At 39.4% G+C, this 25,937-nt stretch overlaps 1 protein-coding gene across 1 annotated transcript in view; it reads left to right on the top strand.

Moving 5' to 3' along the window:
* The window catches only part of CAF2 (RNA-binding CRS1 / YhbY (CRM) domain-containing protein), a 49,042-nt gene that overhangs the window by 14,199 nt on the left and 8,906 nt on the right, over window positions 1–25,937 (top strand). Inside the window, exons 2-3 of the mRNA XM_089982554.1 lie at window positions 2,199–2,326; window positions 21,319–21,544. Coding sequence (XP_089838680.1) covers window positions 2,199–2,326; window positions 21,319–21,544 — 354 coding nt within the window. The remainder of the gene's footprint in view (window positions 1–2,198; window positions 2,327–21,318; window positions 21,545–25,937) is intronic.

The following is a 25,937-nucleotide window of genomic DNA, read 5'->3' as shown; positions in this document are numbered from 1 at the left end:
AAACCCCAAAAGATATCGTGAAAGCAGAGAAATCGTGAAAGCTGATTTGACACAAATCCAAATCAGTTCAAGAGATCAACTGATTTGATGGACAAAAATATCGTGAAAACTGATTTGGCCCAGACCCAAATCAGTTTCAGCAATCAAATTTGATGCAAAGAGATGTGAAGAAGAATGGGAAGGTAAGACATATTCTTAGATTTCAGATCTGAGAGTGAAAACAGAGGGTAAGACGTCAGATCTGATACGCAAATCAGACTGACTTTTTGCAGAAAGGAACTGGAAGATTGAAGAAGTACCTGGGGCTCGTATTCCAGTAGAGGAATAGATGAAGAAAGATTTGGGCTCGTGCTCGTATTCCAGCAACCACACCGAATAAGAAAAGAGAGGAAGGAAGATTTGAGAAAGTACGGAAGGAAAGGAAGATCTTGTATGGACATACCTGTGTAGAAGAATTTCAGCCCTCGGATCAGACGTGCTCTGATACCATGTGAGTTTTCTCCATAACCTGCGAACGAGAAATTAAGAGAAGGAAGAAAGAGAGGCTGCAATGAGTCACGGTTTTCATAATGAGAAACCGTGACCTATTTCATCAATATATAGGCAAAAGCCCTAATACATAGCCTTCACAATAACCCTGACAAGTTGAGGCTATTTACAAGTATGCCATTATGTTGTGGACATGGTACATACAAGTAGTTTGGATCCGGATCCGGATCCAAACTTAAATACAAAACAAGTACACTATCTAATATGCCCATCATGAATAGGTGTCTACATGCATCCATTGGATTGAAGGGTTGTCTCTAATGAGACACACCCTTTGACAAATAAATCCCTGGTCATCTGTAAATGATCACCCGAATGAACATAATGCACTACAATATCTCCTTTTTGTTGGCCTTTATCTTCCTCTTTACATGACATTTTTTCAATTCTATTTTTTGCATCAGGTTGCTCAAAGCTTTGTCTCTCATATGCAGTAACGAGACATTGTTTTTGCAGCTTGATACTCTTTCAAATTTATTGCTTATCAAGAGCTCTTTGGCATAGTTATTTATGCTTCTAATGGTCATACAAGCCTACTAGAAGCGCAACACAATGGGTTGGCTCATTGTATTCCCAAGGTAGGCGTCATAACTCCTTGCACCTAAGTGGGGGATTCCCAAGGTAGGCATCATAACTCCTTGCACCTAAGTGGGGGAATGCGCATTACCTTAAAGAAAGCCACCAATGTATTGTGCCTTGCGCCAATCTCTCTATTGGTGAATTGTCTCACCACAATTCCCCACAAAAAAATCATCTTTTACAACATGAACTAGCTAATATTGCTTACTTTCCTTAGACTTAAAAGTTAAAACCTTAGGCCAGGTGTGCATTCTACTCAAATTTAATATTTGTTGCTATTTTTAGAATTTTTCTAGTTTTGCTGAAACCTATAAAGGAATGTAATATATGGATCAAAACCTTTAAAGAAATTTAGGTTTTCCTAATTTTGCTGAAACCTCTAGCAGAATCTAATATATAGATCAAAAGATTTAAAGTATTACTTCAAAATATGTCCATGAGGAGGTCAACTGTTTGTTTACTCTACCTCTCATCTCTCTCTTGATACACACACATGCACATACAGATACACATATAGGCTAATCTAACTCTAAAACCCTTTATGCTAAAGTTAGCATCATTTCCGTTGATTGCAATGTCTAAAATACCCTGTGCCTGTGTGCATGAGTGAGTGTGCCCAATATCCTACTTTTCATAAAATTGGGTTGTCTATGATACGGGGTAGCATTCTTGTAAGTTATCTTAGAAGCATGTGCCTTTTGTTAAAAGGAAAATCTGGTCTTCTTTTTATAGAATCCACTAAATTGTGTCAAATTTGGACAGTCCAAATGCAGCCAACTGGCTGCAAGTGTTAGTGGGTCTTAAAAGGTATAATGGCCATTTTATCTAATTAGATGCTTTAACTTTTATCACCTCACACATGCTGACATCCAGATATGTGCAAACATATGTACAAGAGAAATATGGGCACACGGTATGTGCCACCATTAGCCTGGTTGTGTAAGCTGCTGCACTGTTTTCTTGATTTTTCTTTGTAGATTCAGGAAAAAGTAATAAATTAAATGAATTTAGAGTTATGTGGTTTATGCAGCTAGATTTCAACACAGAGCACCTGTCTTTTTGATTTTCAGGCAGGGATGGATTGACACATAACATGTTAGAGCTAATACATACACATTGGAGGCGACAGGAGGTTTGTAAGGTTCGGTGCTTAGGCGTTCCAACTGTTGACATGGACAATGTTTGCTACCATCTTGAGGTTATTTCTCAACATTTTAGTTTAGAGATTCTCTTTTCGATCTGGAACAAATTTCCAAGACTAAGTAAATGGTTTTACCATGTTTTGGTTATATATCTTTATATGTATGCTTCTAAATGAATTTAATGTGTTCATATTTATGTAGTTCTTTATGCAGATATATATTATTAAATACATGAAATTTTTCTTGGCTTCTTCTATTCTCTCAATGCATAGTTCTGTAACAAATTTCTTGGCCTCATGGCTTAATAAAGGTTGGAATCCTTGCTTGTTTCAAAGGCGCTAGGTAGTGAGCCCTTAAATAGACTAGGCAGGGCTAGGCAGACTAGTCGGTGCCCCAAATAAAAAACTAAAACACACACACAAAATATGTAAACAAACTGCTAAAATTAATAACAAACATGTATATAACATAAAATCAATCAATAAGTAATAAACAAAACATAACGTGTTGTCAAACATGGTGTAAGTTTTATGAAATAGATTTTTAAAAGATGTTTTTGATAAAAACGTTTGTGAAAGCCACACACCAAATACTAAAAACCGGCTCACACTAGGGTGAGATCTGGGTCAAACTCAGAAAATGGGAGAAAACTTTGTATTCCACACAAATTGCAAGCTTTATTGCCTTTAAAATAAAAATAAATAATAATAACTATTATAATGTGTTTCCCTCTTGCAGAGGGCTCAAAAAGAATAATAATTGGCCTTATACAGACTCCAAATTAATGAAATAAATAACCCTAATCTAAAATAAAAATAAAAAGGGTCTTCAGTTGTTTGAGTTTATAGTCCCTTTTAATCTCCACTGCTTCCATTTGACCTCAAGATGCTATAAAAGACTTTTAGTGTTTCATTCTTAAAAGGTTTTAATTAATTTGAGGTCTCTCTGAGGGCTTGAAGGGCCTTTTGGGGACCTCAGAGGGCTCTTTAGGGATACTTTTAAGGGCATATCGTACGTCCAACCGCTTCTCTGCAAAACAAAAACACAAACCGAGCAAAACCAAGCAAATAAATAATACCAAAATCTAATCTTTCAAGTAAGAAAAACAAAAAACTAATCTAACAAACTATAACAAATAATTAACTAAAATCAAACTAAGTAACTAACATGTAACAAATAACAAACTAATTAACAAACTATGTAATCTTGAAATAAATCAAAACTAACTAACTAAGAAAGCAAGAAAACAAGCTGACCGAATTCAAGAAACTCAACTAATTAATTAACTATCAAACAAGAAATAAATAAAGATTATTTTGATAAGCTATTTAATGATAGTCATGCTCAAGATCTTGGAGACTTCTCCATTCCTTTTCATGAGATAAATCGTGACTTCATGCGCAAGATTCAAAAGAAAGATATTGCAGAGGCTTTGAAGAAAATGAAGTCAAGAAGGGCAGTTGGCCCAGATGGTATACCTATCGAGGCTTGGAAATGCTTGGGAGAGAAAGGTTTAGAATGGTTGACAAATCTTTTTAACTTGATTTGGCGAACAAATAAGATGCCTAATGAGTGGAGGAAGAGTACTTTGGTGCCTTTATATAAGAATAAGGGTGATATACAAGATTGCACAAACTATCGTGGTATAAAACTCATGAGTCATACTATGAAACTTTGGGAGAGGGTGATTGAGTCTAGGTTGAGGAAGGTTGTCATGATATCGGAGAATCAATTTGGTTTTATGCCTGGAAGATCAACTATGGAAGCTATACATCTTCTTAGACAACTTATTGAAAGATATAGAGAGATGAACAAAGATTTGCATATGGTTTTTATTGATTTAGAGAAGGCATACGATAGAGTACCTAGGGACGTTCTCTGGTGGACAATGATGAAGAAAGGTGTTTCTCTCAAGTACATTAGTATAATTAAAGATATGTATGAAGGAGTAGTAACCAATGTCCGCACTTGTGGAGGGGTGACAACCAATTTTCCGATAACGGTTGGGTTACATCAAGGATCTGCTTTAAGCCCTTTCCTATTTGCGATAGTGATGGATGAACTTACGAGATCAATTCAAGAAAATGTACCGTGGTGTATGTTGTTTGCTGATGATATTGTTTTGATTGATGAGTCTAGAGCTGGGGTTAATGCTAAGTTAGAATTATGGAGACAGACATTGGAAGCTAGAGGTTTTAAGTTGAGTAAGAGTAAGACTGAATATATGGAATGTCGGTTTAGTAAGCAACGAAGTAGTGATGGGAGTGTAGTGAAGCTTGGTGAGCAAGATATACCGGTGAATGATTATTTCAAATATTTGGGATCCATCATTCAAAAGTATGGAGAAATTGATGGAGATGTAAATCATAGGATAAAGGTTGGGTGGATGAAATGGAAAAGTGCTACTGGAGTGCTGTGCGATCGTAGAATGCCATTGCGGTTGAAGGGAAAGTTTTATAGGACGACTATTAGACCCGCTTTACTATATGGTACGGAATGTTGGGCTGCCAAGAGACATCATATTAAAAAAATGAGTGTAGCTGAGATGCGGATGCTTAGATGGATGTGTGAAAATACAATAAAAGATAAGATTCGGAACGAAGAGATACGTAAGAAGGTAGGTGTTGCACCCATTGAAAATAAGATGCGAGAGAATCGTTTACGGTGGTTTGGACATATTCGGCGAATGCCTAATGATGCTCCAGTTAGAAGGTTGGAGAAATGGGAAAATATATTAGTTAAAAGAGGTCGGGGTAGGCCTAGGAAGACTTGGATGGTGATGATAGGAAAGGATATGAATGCTTTGAACCTCACCGAGGACATGGCGTTGGATAGAAATGATTGGAGGAAAAGGATTCATGTGGAAGACCCAAAATGAATTTCTTTTTGGTTCATATCGCTGACCCCAATTGTTTTGGGATGAAGGCGTAGTTGTTGTTGTTGTTGTAACTAATTCAAGAAATTTAATTTACTAAACCAAAAACACTCTAGCCGGCTAACTACTAATTCAAGAATTTAATAAAATAACTAAGTAACAACCTAATAATAAACTAACTAAGCTACTGTACGGATTGTAGGACTAACTTTAACAAATCTGAAACTAAAGAATAATAAAAACTAACTTATGCTAGCTATTCTAATTAACTAATCAATAAACAAAATAAAGAATCGGCTATGCTAATTGACTAACCTACCCGATTTACATGCAAGATTGAAATCAAAAGTTGAAGTAAACTAATGAATTAATCTAAATCTAACTACTAATGATTGTACTAATGATTGCCGGAAATAATAACAAACTGAATTAAAATATCTAACTAATTGATTATCAATGCACATAAACTAATGAAAAAATCGGCTATTATGTATTTAATAAAACTACAACTATTGTAACTACCGAATTGAAATTAAAGCTAAGCAAACCAATGTGCAGTAAACTACTACTAACTAATGAATTGAATGAAAATAAACTGCAGAACACTACGATTATTCTATGAAGAAAACAACTACTACTTTATTGTTTAAACAGAAAATGATAAAAGCATAAATCGGCTAACTAATTCTATTGATTAAAAACGATAATTAAGAAATAACGTGATTAAATATCTAACTAAGTGCTGAAATCAAAGATTCTGGAATTAAAGTTAACATTAACTAACTGATAAATAGAACTAATTTGTTTGGCTAAATTAAAAAAACTAAATAACTAATCTATTTTTCATCGATTTATCTAATTTAACTAATAATAGAAACTAATAAAACAATTAATGGAAGTCATGAACATGAATTAAACACTAAATAAACTAACTTAATAATGTAAATAAATAAGAACTAATCCGATCTAATTGACAAAAATGAAATAAAAAAATTTATCAAAACCCTAAATCGGCTAAGTTATTTTTCTAAATAATTTAATCTAATAAATACCGACAGTAAAGAACCTATTCTAAATTAAATCTACACTAATTCTAAACCTAATCTATCTTAAAATCACGAAAATCATAAAAAGAAACTATTTTAAACCTAACGATCTATATTAGTTTGCATGCAATGACACGACAAAAACTAAACTACGCTATATGCAATGCTAGATATGAGATCAATATATATATATATATATATATATATATATATTCTTTTTGCAATGAATAAAAGCAAACAATCTAAACTAAATGCAACGAGTATATGAAGATTAACCTATGCTATATGCCATGATGAAATATAATGTATGTATTCTACGAGATAAATAAAAACTAATCTAAATAATAATCTATGGAGAGATGGGGGAGAAGAAGCAAACCTCACGATTCGCCTCCGATGGAAGGGTTGAGAAGAAGAAACAATCTTTCCTCCGAGTTGCGCATGCCTCTGACGATGGGGACAAGAAGAACCAGCGCTAGAAGAGATTAAAAGCAAGAAGAGAAAGGGGGAGAACGGAAGAGCAAAAAGGAAAATCGATTGGGAACGAAAAGGACGAAGAGAAGAGAGAGAGGGAGAAGGAGATCACACTTTTTTCTCAAGAGGGAGGCACCCCCTATGGCTGAAAAAATATTTTTTATACTAAAAAAATTAGGTCACATGTTTTTTTTTCAGAAAACTCCAATTAGTTTTCAAATTTTTTAAAAGAACACTTCTAGAAAAACGTGTTTCATAAAAGAGCAATTCTAAACAAAGTAAAATACTAGTTAGCAATTCCTAAACTAATTAAACTACAAACTAAAGAATCCTAAACTAATCAAAACACTGAAAAACGCAGGGAAAAGTTTAAAAATGTGATTTTATATTTATTTTGAATTTCAAAGCAGTTTCTAAAAAACACTGATAAGAATGAGTTTTTAATGCAATTTTTTGACGGATCATGCATAAAAATTGTTGAGATTAAGAGGTTTTAAGTTTAAGGTTTCTTAAAAGTAGGTTATTTGATATTTCTTGCTTAATGAGGGACTTGTATGTAATTTTTTTTGTATTGGCCTCTCTCTATTTAACATAGAGATTAGCCCTAATCAAGGTTAACGAGTTTTCTCATCTCACTGTCGTTTCTCTCTCTCTGCCTCAGATCCTGTGCATCTCATTGTAACTTCTACATGGTATCAAAGCAGTAGATCTCGGGAGCGTGATTGATCGTGATCGATCTACACCAACAAAAGGCAGAAAAAAAAGGGTTGGAAACAGGTGTGCACATTTATTTATTTTTGCATAGATCTGATAATAGATCTAGTGTTTGACTAAGGTCATGACACAGATCTGTCATCAGATCTAAGGGACACGGTGACTGCGTGTCATCAGGATCAGGATATGGCAGAGTTGAATGGTGCGCAGAAGAAACAAAAGTTTTTTTTGTGGAACTAAAGAAAACCTATATTGATAAGCAACAATTTTGGATCTGGATGTGAAAGTTGTTCTCTTGCCGTAAATCCTGTGTTTTGGAGTTTTTTTTTGCTGTCGTGATTTCTGTGTCTGGGAGCAGCTGTCGTGATTTCTGTGTTTTTTTTTTGTTTTTGTGTGTGCTCATATTATCTTTGGTCGTGAATCTGGATGTCGAGTTCGACGTGGTTCTGTTCTTCTCAGATCTCATTTCCTGTGCTATTTTTTTTGCTCATATTATCTGTGGTCGTGAACCTGGATGCCGAGTTCGACGTGGTTCAATTTTTCTCAGATCTCATTGCCTGATCTGATCTCTGTTTTGGGTTAAATAACCCTGTGTAGTTGTGAAAGAGGTTGTCGTATGAGGGTGAAATACATTGTTTTTCTTTGCTGACATGATTTTATCCCTGATGTGGGTTGAACAACTTTGGGTGCTCGTGGAAATTGACTGACACAAGATTATGAAATATGTTGCTCCTGTGTTAGTTGGCTTGTGGTTGATGAACATTAAAATTTTTAATCATAAGTGATTAAGAGAGTGAATCTGTTTTTTTTGCAGCAGTATTAGCATCAAATATCTCTCATTCCCTGTTAGTATTATTCATTATGGGTGACGTTTCGAAATTGATTCCAAAAATGAGAATATTGGGGAATATAAGGCATTTGTAAATCCCTTTGCGTATGGTTCTTCTATGAGATTGAATGAAACAAACTATGCCAGGTGGTCCAGAACATTTATGATGTTGGTATCTGGACATCGTAGAAAACATATTTTGTTGGAAACTGAACCAAATGAAAAGGTGGGAAAATATATTACTTGGGACGAAGATAATGACATTGTTATGTCATGGATCATGAATTGTGTTGAACCTCATATTGCAGATGGTCTAATTTACTATAATACAACCAAACAGATGTGAGATAATCTTCGAGATACGTACTCACAAGAGACTAATGTGAGTCGTATCTTGCAAGTCAAACAGTAAATATATAATTGACAGTAGGGAGATCAGACCTTGGCCCAGTACTATGCCTCCGTCAAAGCTGCGTTTGAAAGACTCAATGCTCACAGACCTCTTTGTTGTTCGAAACACAAGGATCATCAAGAACAAACTATGGTTGCTCGGTTTCTCACTGGTTTATCTTCAGAATTCTTTGTTGCAAAAGTCTAAATGCTGACTGGATCCGGTGTACCTACTCTTGCTGATGCATACAATCGTCTGAGTAGACTTGCGATCTCTCTTCCACAATCTCATCCTGTGTCCCAGTCATCTGCTCTCGCTGTCTCATCTGGTTATGGGCGTGGAAATATTCAGAATATCAGAGGACGAGGTCGTGGCAGAGGTATAGGAGGCAGAGAAAAACTTCAATGCACATTCTGTGGAAAATCTGGACATTTAGAAGATCGCTGCTGGGATAAGCATGGCCGACCTATTTTTTTTCCATCAAAGTCAAATGCTCCAAAAGCAAATGTTACTATACTAGAGGTAACAAATGCACATGATAATACCTCTACAAGTGACAGTATCACCCTCAGTCGAGCAGAATATGATGAGCTAATAGCTCTTCGCCCTTCGAGCTCCTCCTCTCCTGTAGCTGGTGTTGCCTACTCAACAGGGAATGATAGTAAGTGGATTATTGACTCTGGTGCATCCAAACATTTGTGTAGAAATTCATTTTTCTTTTCAGATCTAAAGGATATTAATGTTCATCGAGGAGTCTCATTAGCCGATGGGAGTTCCTCACCAGTTGTTGGTCAGGGAAATGTTTCTATATCCTCTTCCTTACAATTGAAAAATGTTCTGCATGCTCCAATTTTTTCTCAAAGTTTACTCTCTGTTAGTTGTCTTACCAAAGAACTAAACTGTAGAGTGATATTTGATCCGATGGGTTGTCATTTTCAGGATTTATTGACGGGGAAGAAGATTGGTGGAGGCTATGAAGAAAATGGAGTCTACTACCTACATCATCCAGTGGGTAATGTTTATGTTGCAGTGGACCACTACTCCAGTCTTGTTCAGTGGCATCGTCGTCTTGGTCATCCTTCATTGTCAAAGCTTCGTTATGTCTTTCTTCAAATTCCTTCTACTACATCATTACAGTGTGAAGCATGTCAGTTAGGCAAGCATCATCGAAGTTCGTTTCCTTCGAGTCAGAGTCAGTCCAGTCATAAAATTTTTGAACTTCTTCATGCAGATGTATGGGGTCCTAGTAAGATTCCTACTAGGACTCAGTGTCGATACTATCTTGTTATTGTTGATGACTTTTCTAAGTTGTCGTGGGTGTTCTTAATAAAAGAACGATCTGAAGTTCCAAGTATTATCAAATCCTTAATTCTTGAAATAAAAACTCAATTTGAATCTGTTGTCAAGATTGTTCGCACTGATAATGCTCTTGAGTTTAAATCAAAAGCCCTCTTACAATTTTACCAAGATCATGGCATTCAACCGCAAACTACCTGTGCCTATTCATCTCAGCAAAATGGTGTGGCTGAGCGAAAACACAAGCACCTACTTGATGTTGCACGTACCCTTATGATACAATCCAATGTTCCTGCGGTATATTGGGGTGATGCGATTATCACTGCTTGTTATCTGATCAACCACATGCCTTCATCTTCTGTGGGAGATCAAATTCCATTACATATCCTAAAACCTAATGCCCACTCTTCTCTTTCTCACCTAAAATATTTGGATGTGTTTGCTTTGTACACAAACTTGGCCCTGACCGTAATAAACTAGTTGCTCAAGCTACAAAATGCATATTTATAGGTTATCCAAAAAATCAAAAGGGATATCGATGTTATGATCAAATTTCTCGCCGAGAGTATGTCAGTGCGGATGTATCTTTCTTGGAATCCATTCCATATTACTCTAGTATTGGTTCCCAGATGCAAGTTGATCCAGTTGAGTCTTTTCCATTACCTATACATCCTTTTCCTTTGGAGTCTGTGCCCTCATTACCGAACCAAACTTCATCCTCTTCACGATTTAATAATCCTCTATTGGTATATGTGCGTAGAGCTCCACCTCCTCCGGTGCCTTCATCTTCTTCTTCTCCTGAGGTAAGTACTACTGAAAACAGTGATCTTCATGATGATGATAACAAGCCAATCGCTCTACGAAAGGGGACTCGACAATGTACCTTATATCTCATATCTTATTTTGTGTCCAATGTCAGAATTGGAAATCAGATGAAAACCTTTATTTCAGCCTTATCTGTTGAAACTATTCCTCTGAACTATCAACAGGCAGAGCTAGATAACAGGTGGAAGCTGGCTATACAAGAAGAAATGGATGCTTTATTGTCTCAACATACATGGGATCTAGTTGATTCCCCAGTGGATGCTGACATTGTTGGATGCAAATGGGTATATACAATAAAGTACAAATCGGATAGTTCTATTGAAAGGTACAAGGCCAGATTAGTAGCAAAAGGGTATACTCAGACTTATGGTATTGATTTCTTTGAAACCTTTTCTCCTGTTGCACGGATGGGCACCATTCGTCTTGTTCTCTTAGTAGTTGTTCATCATGGTTGGAGTTTGTGTCAATTAGATATGAAAAATGCATTTCTATATGGGGATCTATCTGAGACAGTTTATATGCAACAACCTTCTGGATTTGAGGTTGAGGGGGAGTGTCAGTGTAACGCCCCAAAATCGTGGACTTGAAACCTTTTATGAAAAATGTTGAAAGCTTTGAAATTAATCATTTATCAGAGTTTAAAACAGTTCAGCGGAAGATCAAGTTCAAAACAGCAAGTCCCTAGACCTTGGGCGCATTACAACACAAAAGCAGACTTCCCCTTACAAACCGATTTGCAACTCAAGTATATATTTTATTGAAATGAAAAGAAGAACCACGTTTTGGTAATACAGTTTTAGAAATCCAGAGTTCTAATCAAAAGAGATGTTTTCAAAGAAACTTTATACCACATCTATCAAAAGGGTCCCCAGGAGCGCAACGTTAGGAAAGGGTCTTGCCTTGAACGCATCGCGTCATCGTGCCATCGCAAGCTGTCTCAACCTGTCCACCACCCCCTGCCCATGGAATGGGTCAGTCTCACAACAGACTAGTAAGGGTGCAAAGGACAAGAAGGAACAAAAAGATGCAATAAGATAAACGCTAGCTTAAGCAAGAACAAACAAGACTAGCAGATCTAACCAAATATGCTGTAGAGTAAGCAAGGCTCTATTAAGACAAACAGCTACGTACAAGAGCAATAAGGATTATAGTGCTAAACAAGCAACTATAACAATCACACAGATATAATAGGTGAAGATTAACTAACTCTATCCACCAGTCAAGCAAAGCAATTGCATAAGACAAGTATTCATAACAACACTCGTAATACGTACAAGTACTATTATATGGTTCAGTCTATCAGTCAATAGCTATGATAAGCAATCACGTAGCAGTTATATCACAATATGCAATAACTAGCATAATGCTAGTATTATAAGTAATGGACTAGTATGAGAAGATAGTCATTACTTAGCAAAACCGCGCAAGCAGTTTAACCAACAAGGGTAACGCCTCGACAGGCATATATAGCTCAACGATTAGCGTACCGAGCTAACAAGCAAGCAAACTATGCACGTCACAACATGCATATCTCATGATCATGTGTATAAGTTATATCTTGTCTCATTATTGAGCAGGTCGTTGTGAGTACGCATAAGGCAAAACGTAGAAACAACCGAGATCGATTCGGGAGTCCATTATGCTATGTATTTTATAATACCCCGAATGATTGACTGAGTCTGCTTCCTAAGGGGACGGCCAATGACCAAGAGAGTAATTCCCCAAAGGCAAACAAAGGCCCAATGGATGCGCATCTGAACTTCTGTAGAAGTGGCCTAAAGGATTTCTCCTAACTTCCGATGACTGAGGAAGGTCGGATCTTTGCCCGAGATTGCCATTAATGATTGTCCATCGGAGTTTTGTACCATCCATCATCTCTCTTGATGAATTGTCCCGAATGAGTACGACAGAGGGTTTCTTAACTGCCGTCCCATTCTACATGCTCTGGTCTTTCAACCCAATCGAGCATCTTGCCTGTGAAGGCACATGATTATTATTTAGGTGAGTTATACGCGCCGTTGCGCGTTCGAGGCAACCACACACTTCTCATCCTACTCACCGCAGTACGCAACATACCTATTCAAATGTACAACCGCGATTAAAAGGGCCAATCCGTAGTGAGGGTAGAAACATCACTCTTGTGATCTCAAACACATGCCATTGCATGTTCGAGGCAATCATAGACCTCTCATCCTATTCATCGTAGTACGCAATGTACCTGTTTAAAAGTACAACTACGATGAGAGGGGCATGGATCTCTCGCAGGAAATCCCAATGTTTCTGCTTTACAGAAGCCCACAGTGAACTCATTCAAGTTCCAACTTATCGTGCTCGGGTCCTTTAGACAATCGCAAACATTCTACCCATTAGGCGAAATCAACATAACAGGATTAGCTTACTGTGTCAATACACGCTTAGAGGTTACTGTAGACATTTCGTCCTGCTCTTCATAGTCCAAACATATCGTACGTGACTAAGGGTACAACTACAAGAGGAGGAACATGGATCCCTTGTAAGAGATCCAACAATACCTTCACGAAGGAAGGAAGGCGTTACAATCTTGGTTGAACCAAAAAGTCTAGAAACTAGGTCTCGCATCAGAGGCGAGGTAATGCCAATCTAGCGATGGCGCAAGTACCTCGCTAGGATCTCCGCCCTACTCGTGCACAGGCTTCTAAACAAGGCTATCTGAGTCGTATCGGATAGGTGAACTAAGGTTGTAACACACCTATCCCAAATACATCAATTTGAGAGATTCAGCTGTTATCTCTGCTTTACGAAGCTATACATCTTGAAAATAGGTTTACACCTAATACGATGTCTTTGGAGAACCGAAGTGCATAAGTGTGTGTCGTGGCTTGTAAGACAAGTGAAACACTATACACTATACACTCGAAGCTGCACTCAGGGAGTGCAAGCTGATAAGGGACAAACCCGTGCACACACTAATACAATGGCAAATCGAGTGACAAGACTCGATGGGCGAAGCTGCACCGCGATGGTAGAACGCTAGAACTACACACGAGGTATGAGATCATACATCGATCATCGTAACGCACAAGGAGGCAACTACGTAAGCAACTCATGAGGTACAAGATCCTATACTGACTACGCATGTGTAAATGACGACTCACGAGGCATGGGGTTGCACCTCGATAGATCGATAAGCGTAAGCAAGTAAAGAAGCATACGACAAAGATAGAATACATGCATGAGCAAGGCATATGCACGAAGTGCGGCAACAAGGTAAAGACGAACACATACAAAAGGTAAGTGCAAGAGCAAGCACGACAACACAGGAAAATAAAGTACGAAAAGTAAAGCAGAAGCAAGGCCATGGCGCATAAAGCGCGGGGCAACAAGTAAATGCAAGAAAGTAAAGTGCAAGAACGTAAAGGAGGACCAGGGTTTGCATCTTGGAGAACAAAGTAGACATAAGCAAGTAAATGCCAGGGCGCAAAGCGCGGGGCAGCAGAAAAGTAAAGTGCGAGAAAGTAAAGAGGACAAGGATCGCGAAACCACGTCCTTGAGTTAAAAGACATGGAATGTAAAGACAGGAATGGAAAACCTAGGCACATATAGCGCGACGGCGACAAAAAGGAAAGTGCGAGAAAGTAAAGAGGACAAGGATCGCGAAACCGCGTCCTTGAAGGTAAAGACATACATATATATATTATACGTATACATATATCGTCCTCTTTTAGTTATCTTTCTTATTTTAGCATTTATCAGTTCATTGTCCTTTCACGCAAGAATCCCCTACCTCAAGGGGTTGCGGGTCCTCGCACGCATGCAGCGTAGACAAACAAAAGCTCGAGCCACAAAGGGCGAGCTGGATCCACCGTTCAACCTGGAGAACTTAGATCGTTAGTATATGCCGTAAAATAAACAAGCGACAGATGCAGCAAGGCCTCCTGCCTGCAGGAGGCAGATGCAGGAACTCTGCATCCTGCAGACAAGGGTGCCAGAGGCAGGGGCCTCAGCCCTGTCTGGCAAGAGCAGTAGAGGCAGGGAGCAGGAGCTCTCTGTCTGCCAACACAAAGAAAGGCAGGGGAGGGAGCAGAAGCTCCCTGCCACACCTGCCACAAAAAGGCAGGGGGGAACACCCCCTGTCAGAAAATGAGACAGGGGCGCAGCCCCCCACTGGGAACGAAACAGGCAGGGGTTCTGCCCCTGCCGATAACAAGAACAAGGCAAGGGGGTAAAGTCCCTTGCCGGAGAACAACAGAGATGCAGGGGGCAAGCCCCTGCTCGAAAACAGGAAAGCAGGAAAGCAGGGGGGGCTTCGCCCCCTGCTGGCACAACGCAGGAGGCAGGGGGACAGAACCCCCTGCCGAGAAGGAACAAGAGAGCAGGGGGGCTCCGCCTCCTGCCAGGAAACAAATGCAAGGGGAGCCTCGCCCCCTTGCAGAACCCACAAAAGGGACAGGGGGAGAGGAACCAACTGTCAACAAAACAAATGGCAGGGGGACGAAGCCCCCTACCGGCACAACAAGAAGGCCAGGGGGGGAAAGCGGAGCCCCCTGCCGACAAAGCAAATGGCAGGGGGACGGAGCCCCCTACCGGCCCGATGAAGCGAGAAGAGACCGGGGGGGGGGGGGTGACAGGGCTCGATTGGGCCCTGCCGACCCACCGGGACACAAGGTGGAAAGGAGGGGAGGTGCTCAGCACCTCCCTCCTAGGGAGACATAGCCACCCACATGGTGGCTCAGGTCCACCACCACCAAACGAGAAAAAAAAAGAGAGGGGAGGGTTTACCTCCGAAGACGGCAGCAACAGGGGAGTCGTCGGAGGCTGCACTAACACAGCCGATGATCGAACAGGTGGCTGGCCTCCTGCTGCACACGGGACGAAGAGGAGGGAATCTCACGTCGTCAGGGCTGGAAGGTCGAGGGCCACTGTCGGCTGAGCTGCCTCGACAAGGGTGGCGACGTTGATGGCCGACAGGGCTCGAAGGTCGTCGGCGCACGAGGTCCCTGGCACAGCCGATGGCCAGACAGGGAGGGTTGACGGCAGAAGGGGGAAGGGTCGACGATGCTCGAAGGCCGCTGTCGGCTGAGGCCACTGGACGGAGGGTGGTGGCGTTGCCTAAGCTCGAAGGCTGTCGTCGGCTGCAACTACCGGCGACGGGGAGGCAGAGAGGAAGAAAGGGTGGCCGACAGCGAGTTGCCGGCGTCAGCGACATAGGAGACAGCGAGGGGTTTTTTGCGAAGAGGTGGCCGGCCACGAGTGGCCGACGTCGGTGGCCGCAGGGTGGATCGCCGGACTGAATCGCTCGTCGGCGTCTCCGATCGCCGGCGGCAGCGCGAGGGTAACAGAGCAGAGGAGATCGGGCGAGGAGAGAGAATGGGCGAGGGGTTCTGCCCCTCGCCCGAGACGCCTGTGACTTATTAAAGTCACATGCTTCTCGAACGATCGAGAAGCCGGGTCCGAGTTCGGGCTCGGGTCCGGGTCCGACACGAAGGACCGACTGTGACACGTGCAAGGCACGTGTCCGACACGGATTTTTTTTCAGGGGCTTTACAGTCCGAAGGTGTGTAGATTGAGAAAGATGATATATGTCTTGAAACAGAGTCCGCGTGCATGGTTTCAAAAGTTGTTTGAAGTGATGTCGAGTTTTGGCTTTAATAGGTCAGCGACAGACCATACATTATTTATCAAGAAAACCAACTCAGGCATAGTTGTTATGGTGGTATATGTGGATGACATCATTCTTACAGGAGATGATGTAAAAGATATTGAAGCCACAAAGGCTCATCTTCAAAAACACTTTGTTACAAAAGACCTTGTCTCACTTAGATATTTTCTGGGTATAGAAGTTGCCAGGAGTCGTGAAGGGATGGTTTTGTCCCAACGGAAGTATGTTCTTGACTTATTAAAGGAAACTGGAATGTTGGGAGCTAAACCAGCTAATATCCCCATGGACCATAAAGTTCAGTTGTTTGAAGAAGGGTCGAAACCCGTTGACAGCAAAAGCTATCGCTCACTAGTAGGGAAGCTACTATATGTAACTGTGACCAGGCCTGATATTGCTTTAGCAGTAAGCAAAGGTAGTCAATTTATGGACAAACCAACTGAGGTACACTGGAATGCAGCTATAATGATTCTCAGATATTTAAAATTTTCTCCTGGAAAAGGGTTATTATTCAAGAAAGGTGGAACTCTAGAAATAGTGGCTTACTCTGATGCTGACTATGCAGGATCTGTAGTGGATAGAAAATCTACCACAGGATTCTGTGTGTTTTTGGTAGATAACTTAATTTCATGAAGAAGTAAGAAGCAAAATGTGGTTGCTAGGTCGAGTGCAGAATCAGAATATAGGGCTATGACCCAAACAATTGCTGAATTCATGTGGGTTCGTACGGTTCTGAATGATTTTCAGGTGAAGGTTTCCTCTCCTATGACCATGATGTGTGATAACAAGGCTGCCACATATATAGCGAACAATCCTGTCTTTCATGAGGGGACAAAGCATATTGAGGCTGATTGCCACTATGTAAGAGATATGGTTCAAGCTGGTCATATCACTACCAAATATCTGAAGTCTGAGGACCAAGTTGCAGATATGTTTACAAAGCCTCTTGCTAGACCAAATTTCTCAAAATGCTGTGACAAGCTGAGCATGATCGATATTTATGCTCCAGCTTGAGGGGGAGTGTTGAGATTAAGAGGTTTTAAGTTTAAGGTTTCTTAAAAGTAGGTTATTTGATATTTCTTGCTGAATGAGGGACTTGTATGTAATTTTTTTATATTGGTCTCTCTCTATTTAACATAGAAATTAGCCCTAATCAAGGTTAACGAGTTTTCTCATCTCACTGCCGTCTCTCTCTCTGCCTCGGTTCTTGTGCATCTCATTGGAACTTCTACAAAAATATATATATAAGATGCAAAATATATGCATGATCAAAACACTACAAAATAATTATATTACATCATCTACTAAAAAATAAAGAATAAATAAATAATTGAATAAAAAACCATACAACTAACAATGTGAATGAACAATATACAAAAAATAAAATCATGTATACAAAAAAATTAACAAGCCAACAATAGACATAATATAAGCAATTGAAAAATAAGAAGAAAAAAATGAACAATTGAATAAACTTACCATGCAATTGATAACCCGCTAAAAAAATTTAAGAATAAATAAACAATTGAATAACCAAACCATATAACTAACAATGTGAATAAGCAATATACAAAAAATAAAATCATGTATACAAAAAAATTAATAGCAATAGACATAATATAACAATAGATCTATAGGTCCTTTTAAGCCAAATGTATTATTCGGTTGCCCCTCTATTTGCAAAATTGCAATAGGTCCTTTACCAGAATCAGAAGCTGAGAACATGTATTCATATCTTTTGTATATATTAACTCTTTTTCTTATTTCTTCCATCTTTTTTTTTCTTTGATTCCTCCATGTACTTAGAAAGTACTTGCTTGATTTCTGCATTTGTTTTATCATAGGTCTTCACGTTGCTTCCATTCCCAAATAGATGTTGCTTTATTTTGTATATGCCTCATTTATAAGTTGATCTACATTGACCACACATCACAAAATTCAAATATTTTTTATCCTTACAGTAGGCCCAATTCCATGATGGATCATTAGTTTTTTGCTTCAAGTTATGCACATCTTCCAATTCTCAAAATGTAGAACTTGTAGTGGATCTGCTAGTACTTGCAGAAGAAACCCCTTCCATTGTTGTTCTAAAGAATCTAAACAAAAAACATGTTCATAGGAGTAACAACTCTCTTATAATCATCTGCTAGTCAAGCCTTCATCACTAGATGTTTTGCATACTTATGTTGAGACAGGTATAGCCCTCTTCTTCAGTATGCAACTTTCAATCCTAGGAAATACTTCAAATTTCCTAGATCTTTCATCTTAAATATGGTGGCCAGTATTTTCTTGGTGTCCACAATTTTCTGCACATCATCTCCCATGATGATCATATCATCAATATATAAGAGCAATATACATTTTCCATATTTAGAAAAGGGCAAACAAAGCAAGGTTATGATAACTCTGCTCAAAATCAACAGATTTTACCGGATTGTTAAACTTCTCAAACAGTGCACGTGGTGTTTGTTTGAGCCCATATAGAGCTCTCCTCAACCTGCATACTCGACCCCAAGAGTCTGAATACCCTTAAGGCAGTTTCATATAAACTTCCTCTTTCAAGTCTCCATTCAAGAAAGCATTTTTCACATCTAGCTGCCAAAGGTTTCACTGACAAATTTCATCCACTGCAAACAAAGTTCTTATAGTTGTCATATGAGCCACCGAGTCAAACGTCCCAGCAAATTCAATTCCAAATTGTTGGTTGTAACCCTTAGCCACAAGTCACACCTTATTATCTCTCAATTGATCCATCTGCTGTTGCCACTTCTCTTTTGAAGTTGCCTTTGTATAGGAATAGACTCGACATTAGGAGTAGATTAAAGTAAGAAAAGCACGATAGTGAGGAAAGAAGAAATCATAAGACACAAAATGAGTGGGAGGAATATAAATTCTATAGCTACAACATATTTGAGGAGGAGAAGATGCAGAAGGAGAAGAATATTGACATGTGTGCTCCGAATCAACTGGAAGGGGATCAAAATTGCTTTAACGATGAGTCTGAATTTCCTGTTTTCTCTGATTCTATCAGATCCAAAACTGGTATTTCTACTACATTGTTTTGTCTTATGGAGTAGGATAGACCCAACCCACTCTTTCCCTTGAGTTATCCCCCCTTAAACCCCCATAGTTTTTTTAACTTCCTTTGCCACAGGAAAATGTATTAAGAAAGAGAAATCACCAGTGTCCTTTTCCTTAGGTTCAACCTTTTTGAAGTAAGGCGTACCACGTGCCTAGAAATCTAGCACTATCAACCAACCATAGGGACTACCAAGAATACCTACATAAGCAGTACTAGAAGAAGAAGGACCACAGATAGAGGGGGCAGTGGTAGATTGCATAAGAAGTAGTTGTTGCATTTGCTCTAATAACTAATATTGAGTATGTTGCATAGGAGACACACCAGCTTGAGAACCAATGCTGCTCACATCAGATGGACTAGTCTTAGCCTTGGGACTCTCTTTCTCAGTAGAGACAACCACTACTCCACCCTTCTTTTTAAACACTAGGCAAGAATTCTTCATGTGCCCAAAGCTTATACAATAATGGCATTGGATGGAGTTTCTGGCCTTCAACTCTACCTCCTCTACTCCCCAATTGACGAGTCACTGCAAGCACACTCTTTGATGGGGTCTGACCACTGAGAGACTTGAGCTTAGTCTCTTCCACAAGGAGCTCACCCAACGTCTGGACCAATGTAAGGAGAAAGGACCAGTGGAGAATATTGTTACATACACTATCAAATTCAGGACGTAGTACCATGAGAAAGTCTATCATTTCTGGCCCTTGGCCTCCACATCCCAATTGTTACACTCAGCACATTCACTACACTTATCACACTTTGTGATGACCATCATAAAAGTCAAGGCATCTGATGCTTGCTGAAATCAAGCATAAAAGTCATGAATAGACTCATTTCCTTACCTTAGTGACTTCAACTCTTGCTTTGATTGGTATCTCTTTGCCCAATTAGATTGCTCATAGACCTGTATTCCCATGCATCATTGGCATTTTCATATTTCATAATATTTATCGAAATATTATGCTCCACAGACCCCAAGAGCCATGACTTCACTTTGGCATTGTCTCTCTCCCAATTTACAATAGTCGTCTCATAGTTGGCATCCCTTTGCTTGGGCTTGGTTTTGGTCCCATCCAAAAACCAAATATATCCATACCCTTTGATGACCGTTCGCATAAACTCTGCCTGATAGGCAAAGTTCGTCCCATTGAATTTAATGGGGATAATCTGAATATTCTCCTTCTTGTCCATCATCACCCCCAAGCCCATCCAAAAACCAAATCTATCCATACCCTTTGACGACCGTTCGCATAAACTCTGCCCGATAGGCAAAGTTCATCCCATTGAATTTAATGGGGATAATCCGAATATTCTCCTTCTTGTCCATCATCACACCCAAGCTCCAACTACAAAATTAGATATACCTTCACACAAAGCAAACAAGCAACACACACTCCCAAGAAGAACAATATAGTTGTGCTACACTACTCTGCACAAACAAAGCCAAGAAAACCACCACACCAATAATGGCACCCACAACACTATATGCAGGCGTAAACCAGCCTCACACTGAAAAGCAGCACATATACCAAGTGTCTACACCCTCATGTAGTCATCCACAAGACTGCTACATATGATACATCAACATATTACACTTCTCAACATTTTGTATTCCAACTCTTCAAAGCAAAAGGCTTTAAGTCAATTTTTTTTTTTTTTTTTCTCTTTAGTATTCTGTTTAGATATGTATGATAAATTGACACTTTTGAGTGACTCAATTTGCCTTGATATGTTTAATTCATGATGTCAGGATACATAATGTGATTAAAAGGTTCTTCCATTTTGTTGTCACAGTCGAATTTATTTTGAAAGCGCTTTATAAAATAAAGTTGCTTGCTTTTCTAGCCTTGTCTTTCAAATGTTTTCATTGTATAATGGCAGGAAAAAACTGGTGGCAAGATCATCCACCGAGTTGGTGGGGTTGTATATCTCTTCCGAGGCAGAAACTACAACCATAAAACCCGTCCACAGCTTCCAATAATGTTGTGGAAGCCTGCTGCTCCAGTCTATCCAAAGCTTATCCAAGAAGCTCCAGGTGGACTGACAAAAGTTGAGGCAGATGAACTGAGAAAGAAGGGGAAGAATTTGCTGCCAATTTGTAAGCTAGGTACCTTCTCATTTTCTCTTTTCTAGATTATTTATGTACTTTGATAGTCTTATTTCTTTTCACTCCACTGCCATGTAATTTGGGCAAAATGTTAGTTTCTGTTTAATTACTAACTAAAGTATTTTAATTGGCTTATCGTTCTTCCTCACTATACCTGTTTCAATTGAAACTCTTTGACATATAACTTTCTATCATGTAACAGAATAAGGTATAAAAATGTCTCAGAATAATACTTAGGTCATAGATTTTGTACTAGTACAGATTGCAAAAGATCGTCTGGGGGAAAAGGTGAGGATTGTGGAAAGGGAAGGAGAGGAGGCATGAGTGGAGGCGAAGTAGGATAGTCCAAAATTTATCCAAATCTAATTGAGTTTGATTGTAAATTCTCCTAAAATCACACTCTACTGAATCCCCAACTCAAATCAAAGAGAACCAAATCACCACACCCCAGTCAGCCCAGGTGTTGCTGAGGTCTAGGCAACAACTACTGTAGGGATGGTGAAGATGATGTAGTTTGATCTCCAATTCCTCTTCACAATCTTCTCTTCTCCCCTTAAACCCTAGCTCTGATACCATTTCAAGAAGAGAGCAAAAGAGGAAAAACTGCATTCATTCATAAAAGAACTCATGACTAAAATGCACCTGTACAGCCTCTTGTTGACTTTTACAATAGAAACTAAAATGTGGACAGAATTAGACTTACATAAATTAAGACTTACTCTTCTTACCAAACAGTAAACTAAAAGATACAACACTATTTACAATAAGACCTTAAGTCTTTAACAGAGAAAAGCGTGGGCATTTGACATCTTGTTCCCCTCATCTTGTTTAAAAAAGGTTTTACTTTTCTTACTGTGGAGATGAAAATGCAGTGGTTGAGGGCTGGAAGGTAAGATCATGATAATCTATATATGGACAATTTCTTGGCATGACAATTCTTATAAAAAAGTTAGAATAATCATTCTTCAGTTTCATGATAATCTATCCCATACGCTTGGCCATAACCCTTGTCTGCTAATCTTGCTTTATGTCTCTCAATAGATCCGTCTGCTTTAAACTTTAGAGTATACACCCATTTACATCCCACTGGCTTTCTCCATTCAGACAAAGAAGTTATCTCCCAAGTATTGTTCTTTTTCAAAGCTTCCATGATTCCATCTCATTCTTCATAGCCTCTGTCCACTTGGGATGTCTCAATGCTTCTTCAACACTCCTAGGAATAGGATTTGACTCGGAGTTTGCCACAAATGCCTTGAATGAAGTGGCATAAAGGATGAGAAGTACCAATCTTTTTTCCTTTTCGAAGTGCAATGGACATGTGTAGTCTCTTCACTTTGTGCAACATCAGGATCTAACTCTTGGGAAGTATCATTGATAGTGGTGGTGAGAGGTTCGGATATCACAATTTCCCTTTCACCTTTTTTGTACACTTTCAACTATTTGGCATCCTTGTTACTCTTTATTTCCAAGGTACTCTCATGGGTATCCACATGAACTAAGGGCAAACATGGGACAATTTTTGCTTCCCCCTCAATGAACTCCCCCTCACTATGAAAGAATGGTTTATATTAAAAAAATATGACATCCATCGTCACATAGCTTTTCTTGTTTACTGTGTCATAACACTTATAACGCTTTTGATTGGGGGGGTATTCTAGAAAAATACATTTGACATCTTTAGGATCATGCTTATCCCTAGATTGAGGAAAAGTATGAACATAGTATATGCAATCAAAGACTCTAGGAATAACATTGGTTCATTTTATTTGTATCCAAATCAAGTTATTTGTTGTGGCATGGTGCCTTTTCCATTATATATGTAGAAGATGACCTGGACCCTAGAGATAGAGAAGAGAGAGAGAGAAGAGAGAGAGAGAGAAGAGAGAGAGACGGCTGCAAAGAAAACCTCAGAACTCGTAATAGAGATTAGGGCCTCTCTCTATGTTAAATAGAGAGAGGCTTAAAGACCTAATTACAATACAGCCCTATTATAAAGAACTAAATTACAAAAAGCACCTTAATGAAAAATAACTCTACTTAAAACCACCTATTCTCAACACTCCCCCTCAAGCTGGAGCATAGATATCGATCATACTCAGCTTGTCACAACATTTTGAAAAATTTGGTCTGGCAAGAGGTTTTGTGAACATATCTGCAACTTGGTCTTCTGACTTTAGATATTGGGTAGTGATATGACCCGCTTGAACCATATCCCTTACATAGTGGCAATCAACCTCAATGTGCTTTGTTCTCTCATGAAATACAGGATTGTTCGCTATGTATGTTGCAGCTTTGTTATCGCACATCATGGTCATGGGAGAAGAAACCTTCACCTGGAGATCAAGAAGAACAGTACGAACCCACATCAATTCAGCAACTGTTTGGGCCATAGCCCGATATTCTGATTCTGCACTAGACCTAGAAACCACATTTTGCTTCTTACTTCTCCAAGAGATTAAGTTGTCTCCCAGGAACACACAAAATCCTGTGGTAGATTTTCTATCTACTATAGATCCTGCATAGTCAGCATCAGAATAGGCCACTATATCCAGAGGTCCACCTTTCTTGAACAATAACCCCTTTCCAGGAGAAGATTTTAGATATCTGAGAATCATAATAGCTGCATTCCAGTGTACCTCAGTAGGTTTGTCCATAAACTGACTGACTTTACTCACTGCTAAAGCAATATCTGGCCTAGTCACAGTTACATACAGTAGTTTCCCAACTAGGGAGCGATAGCTTTTGCTATCAACCAGTTTTGACCCTTCTTCAAACAACTGAACTTTATGGTCCATGGGAATATTTGCTGGTTTAGCTCCCAACATTCCTGTTTCCTTTAATAAGTCAATAACATACTTTCGTTGAGACAACACCATCCCTTCACGGCTCCTAGCAACTTCTATACCCAGAAAATACCTGAGTGAACCAAGGTCTTTTGTAACAAAGTGTTTGTGAAGATGAGCCTTTGTGGCTTCAATAGCTTTCACATCATCACCTGTAAGAATGATGTCATCCACATATACCACCATAACAACTATGCCAGAGCTAGTTTTCTTTATGAATAGTGTATGATCTGCTGCTGACCTATCAAAGCCAAAACCTGACATTACTTCAAACAACTTCTGAAACCATGCACGAGGACTTTGTTTCAAGCCATAAATTGCCTTTTTCAATCTACACACCTTCTGACACTCCCCCTCAACCTCGAATCCTGGAGGTTGTTGCATGTAAACAGTTTCAGATAGGTCCCCATATAGAAATGCATTTTTCACATCTAATTGAGACAGGCTCCAACCATGCTGCACAGCTACTGAGAGAACAAGACAAATGGTACCCATTCGTGCAACAGGAGAAAAAGTTTTAAAGAAATCAATACCATATGTCTGAGTATACCCTTTGGCTACTAATCTGGCCTTGTACCGTTCAATTGAACCATCAGATTTGTACTTTATCGTATATACCTATTTGCATCCAACAATGTCAGCATCTGCAGGGGAATCAACTAGATCCCAAGTATGCTGAGATATTAAGGCATCCATTTCTTCTTGCATAGCCCTCTTCCAGTGAGTATGAATCTCGGCCTGCTGATAGTTCCGAGGAATAACTTCAGCAGATAAAGCTGAAATAAAAGATTTCATTTGATTTCCAATTCTGGCTTCAGAGACAAAACGAGACATGGGATATAAAGTACATTGTCGTGTCCCCTTTCGTAGAGCAATCGGCCTGTTATCATCATCATGAAGATCATTATTGTCAGTAGAACTTACCTCAGGGGAAGATGGAGGCACTTGCGGAGGTGGATCTCTATGCACATATACCAATGGAGGATTATGAAATCTGGAAGAGGATGAAGTGTGGTTCGGGAATGAGGGCACGGATTCCAAGGGAAAAGGAGGTATAGGTAATGGGCAAGACTCAGCTGGATCAACCTGCAGCGGGGAACCAGTATTAGAGTAATATGGAGTGGATTCCAAGAAAGACACATCCGCACTGACATACTCTCGGCGAGAAGTAGGATCATAACATCGATATCCCTTTTGATTTTTGGGATAACCTATAGATATGCACTTTGTAGCTTGAGCAGCTAATTTATCACGGTCAGGGCCAAGTTTGTGCACAAAGCAAACACATCCAAACACTTTGGGCGAGAGGGAGAAGAGAGGGGTATTTGGTTTTAGGATGTGAATTGGAATTTGATCACCCACAGAAGAGGAAGGCATGCGGTTGATCAGATAGCAAGCGGTTGTAATTGCATCTCCCCAGTATAACGCAAGAACATTTGATTGGATCATAATGGTCCTGGCAATATCAAGTAGGTGACGATGTTTTCGCTCAGCCACCCCATTTTGTTGAGATGAATAGGCACAGGAAGTTTGGGGTTGGATGCCACTAT

This window comes from Nuphar pumila, chromosome 12 (genome assembly GCF_984573655.1).
Source record: "Nuphar pumila chromosome 12, dmNupPumi1.hap1.1, whole genome shotgun sequence".
Classification (NCBI taxonomy): domain Eukaryota; kingdom Viridiplantae; phylum Streptophyta; class Magnoliopsida; order Nymphaeales; family Nymphaeaceae; genus Nuphar; species Nuphar pumila.
The sequence above is the reverse complement of the archived record's forward strand: the minus strand, read 5'-3'. Positions and strand labels throughout refer to the sequence as shown.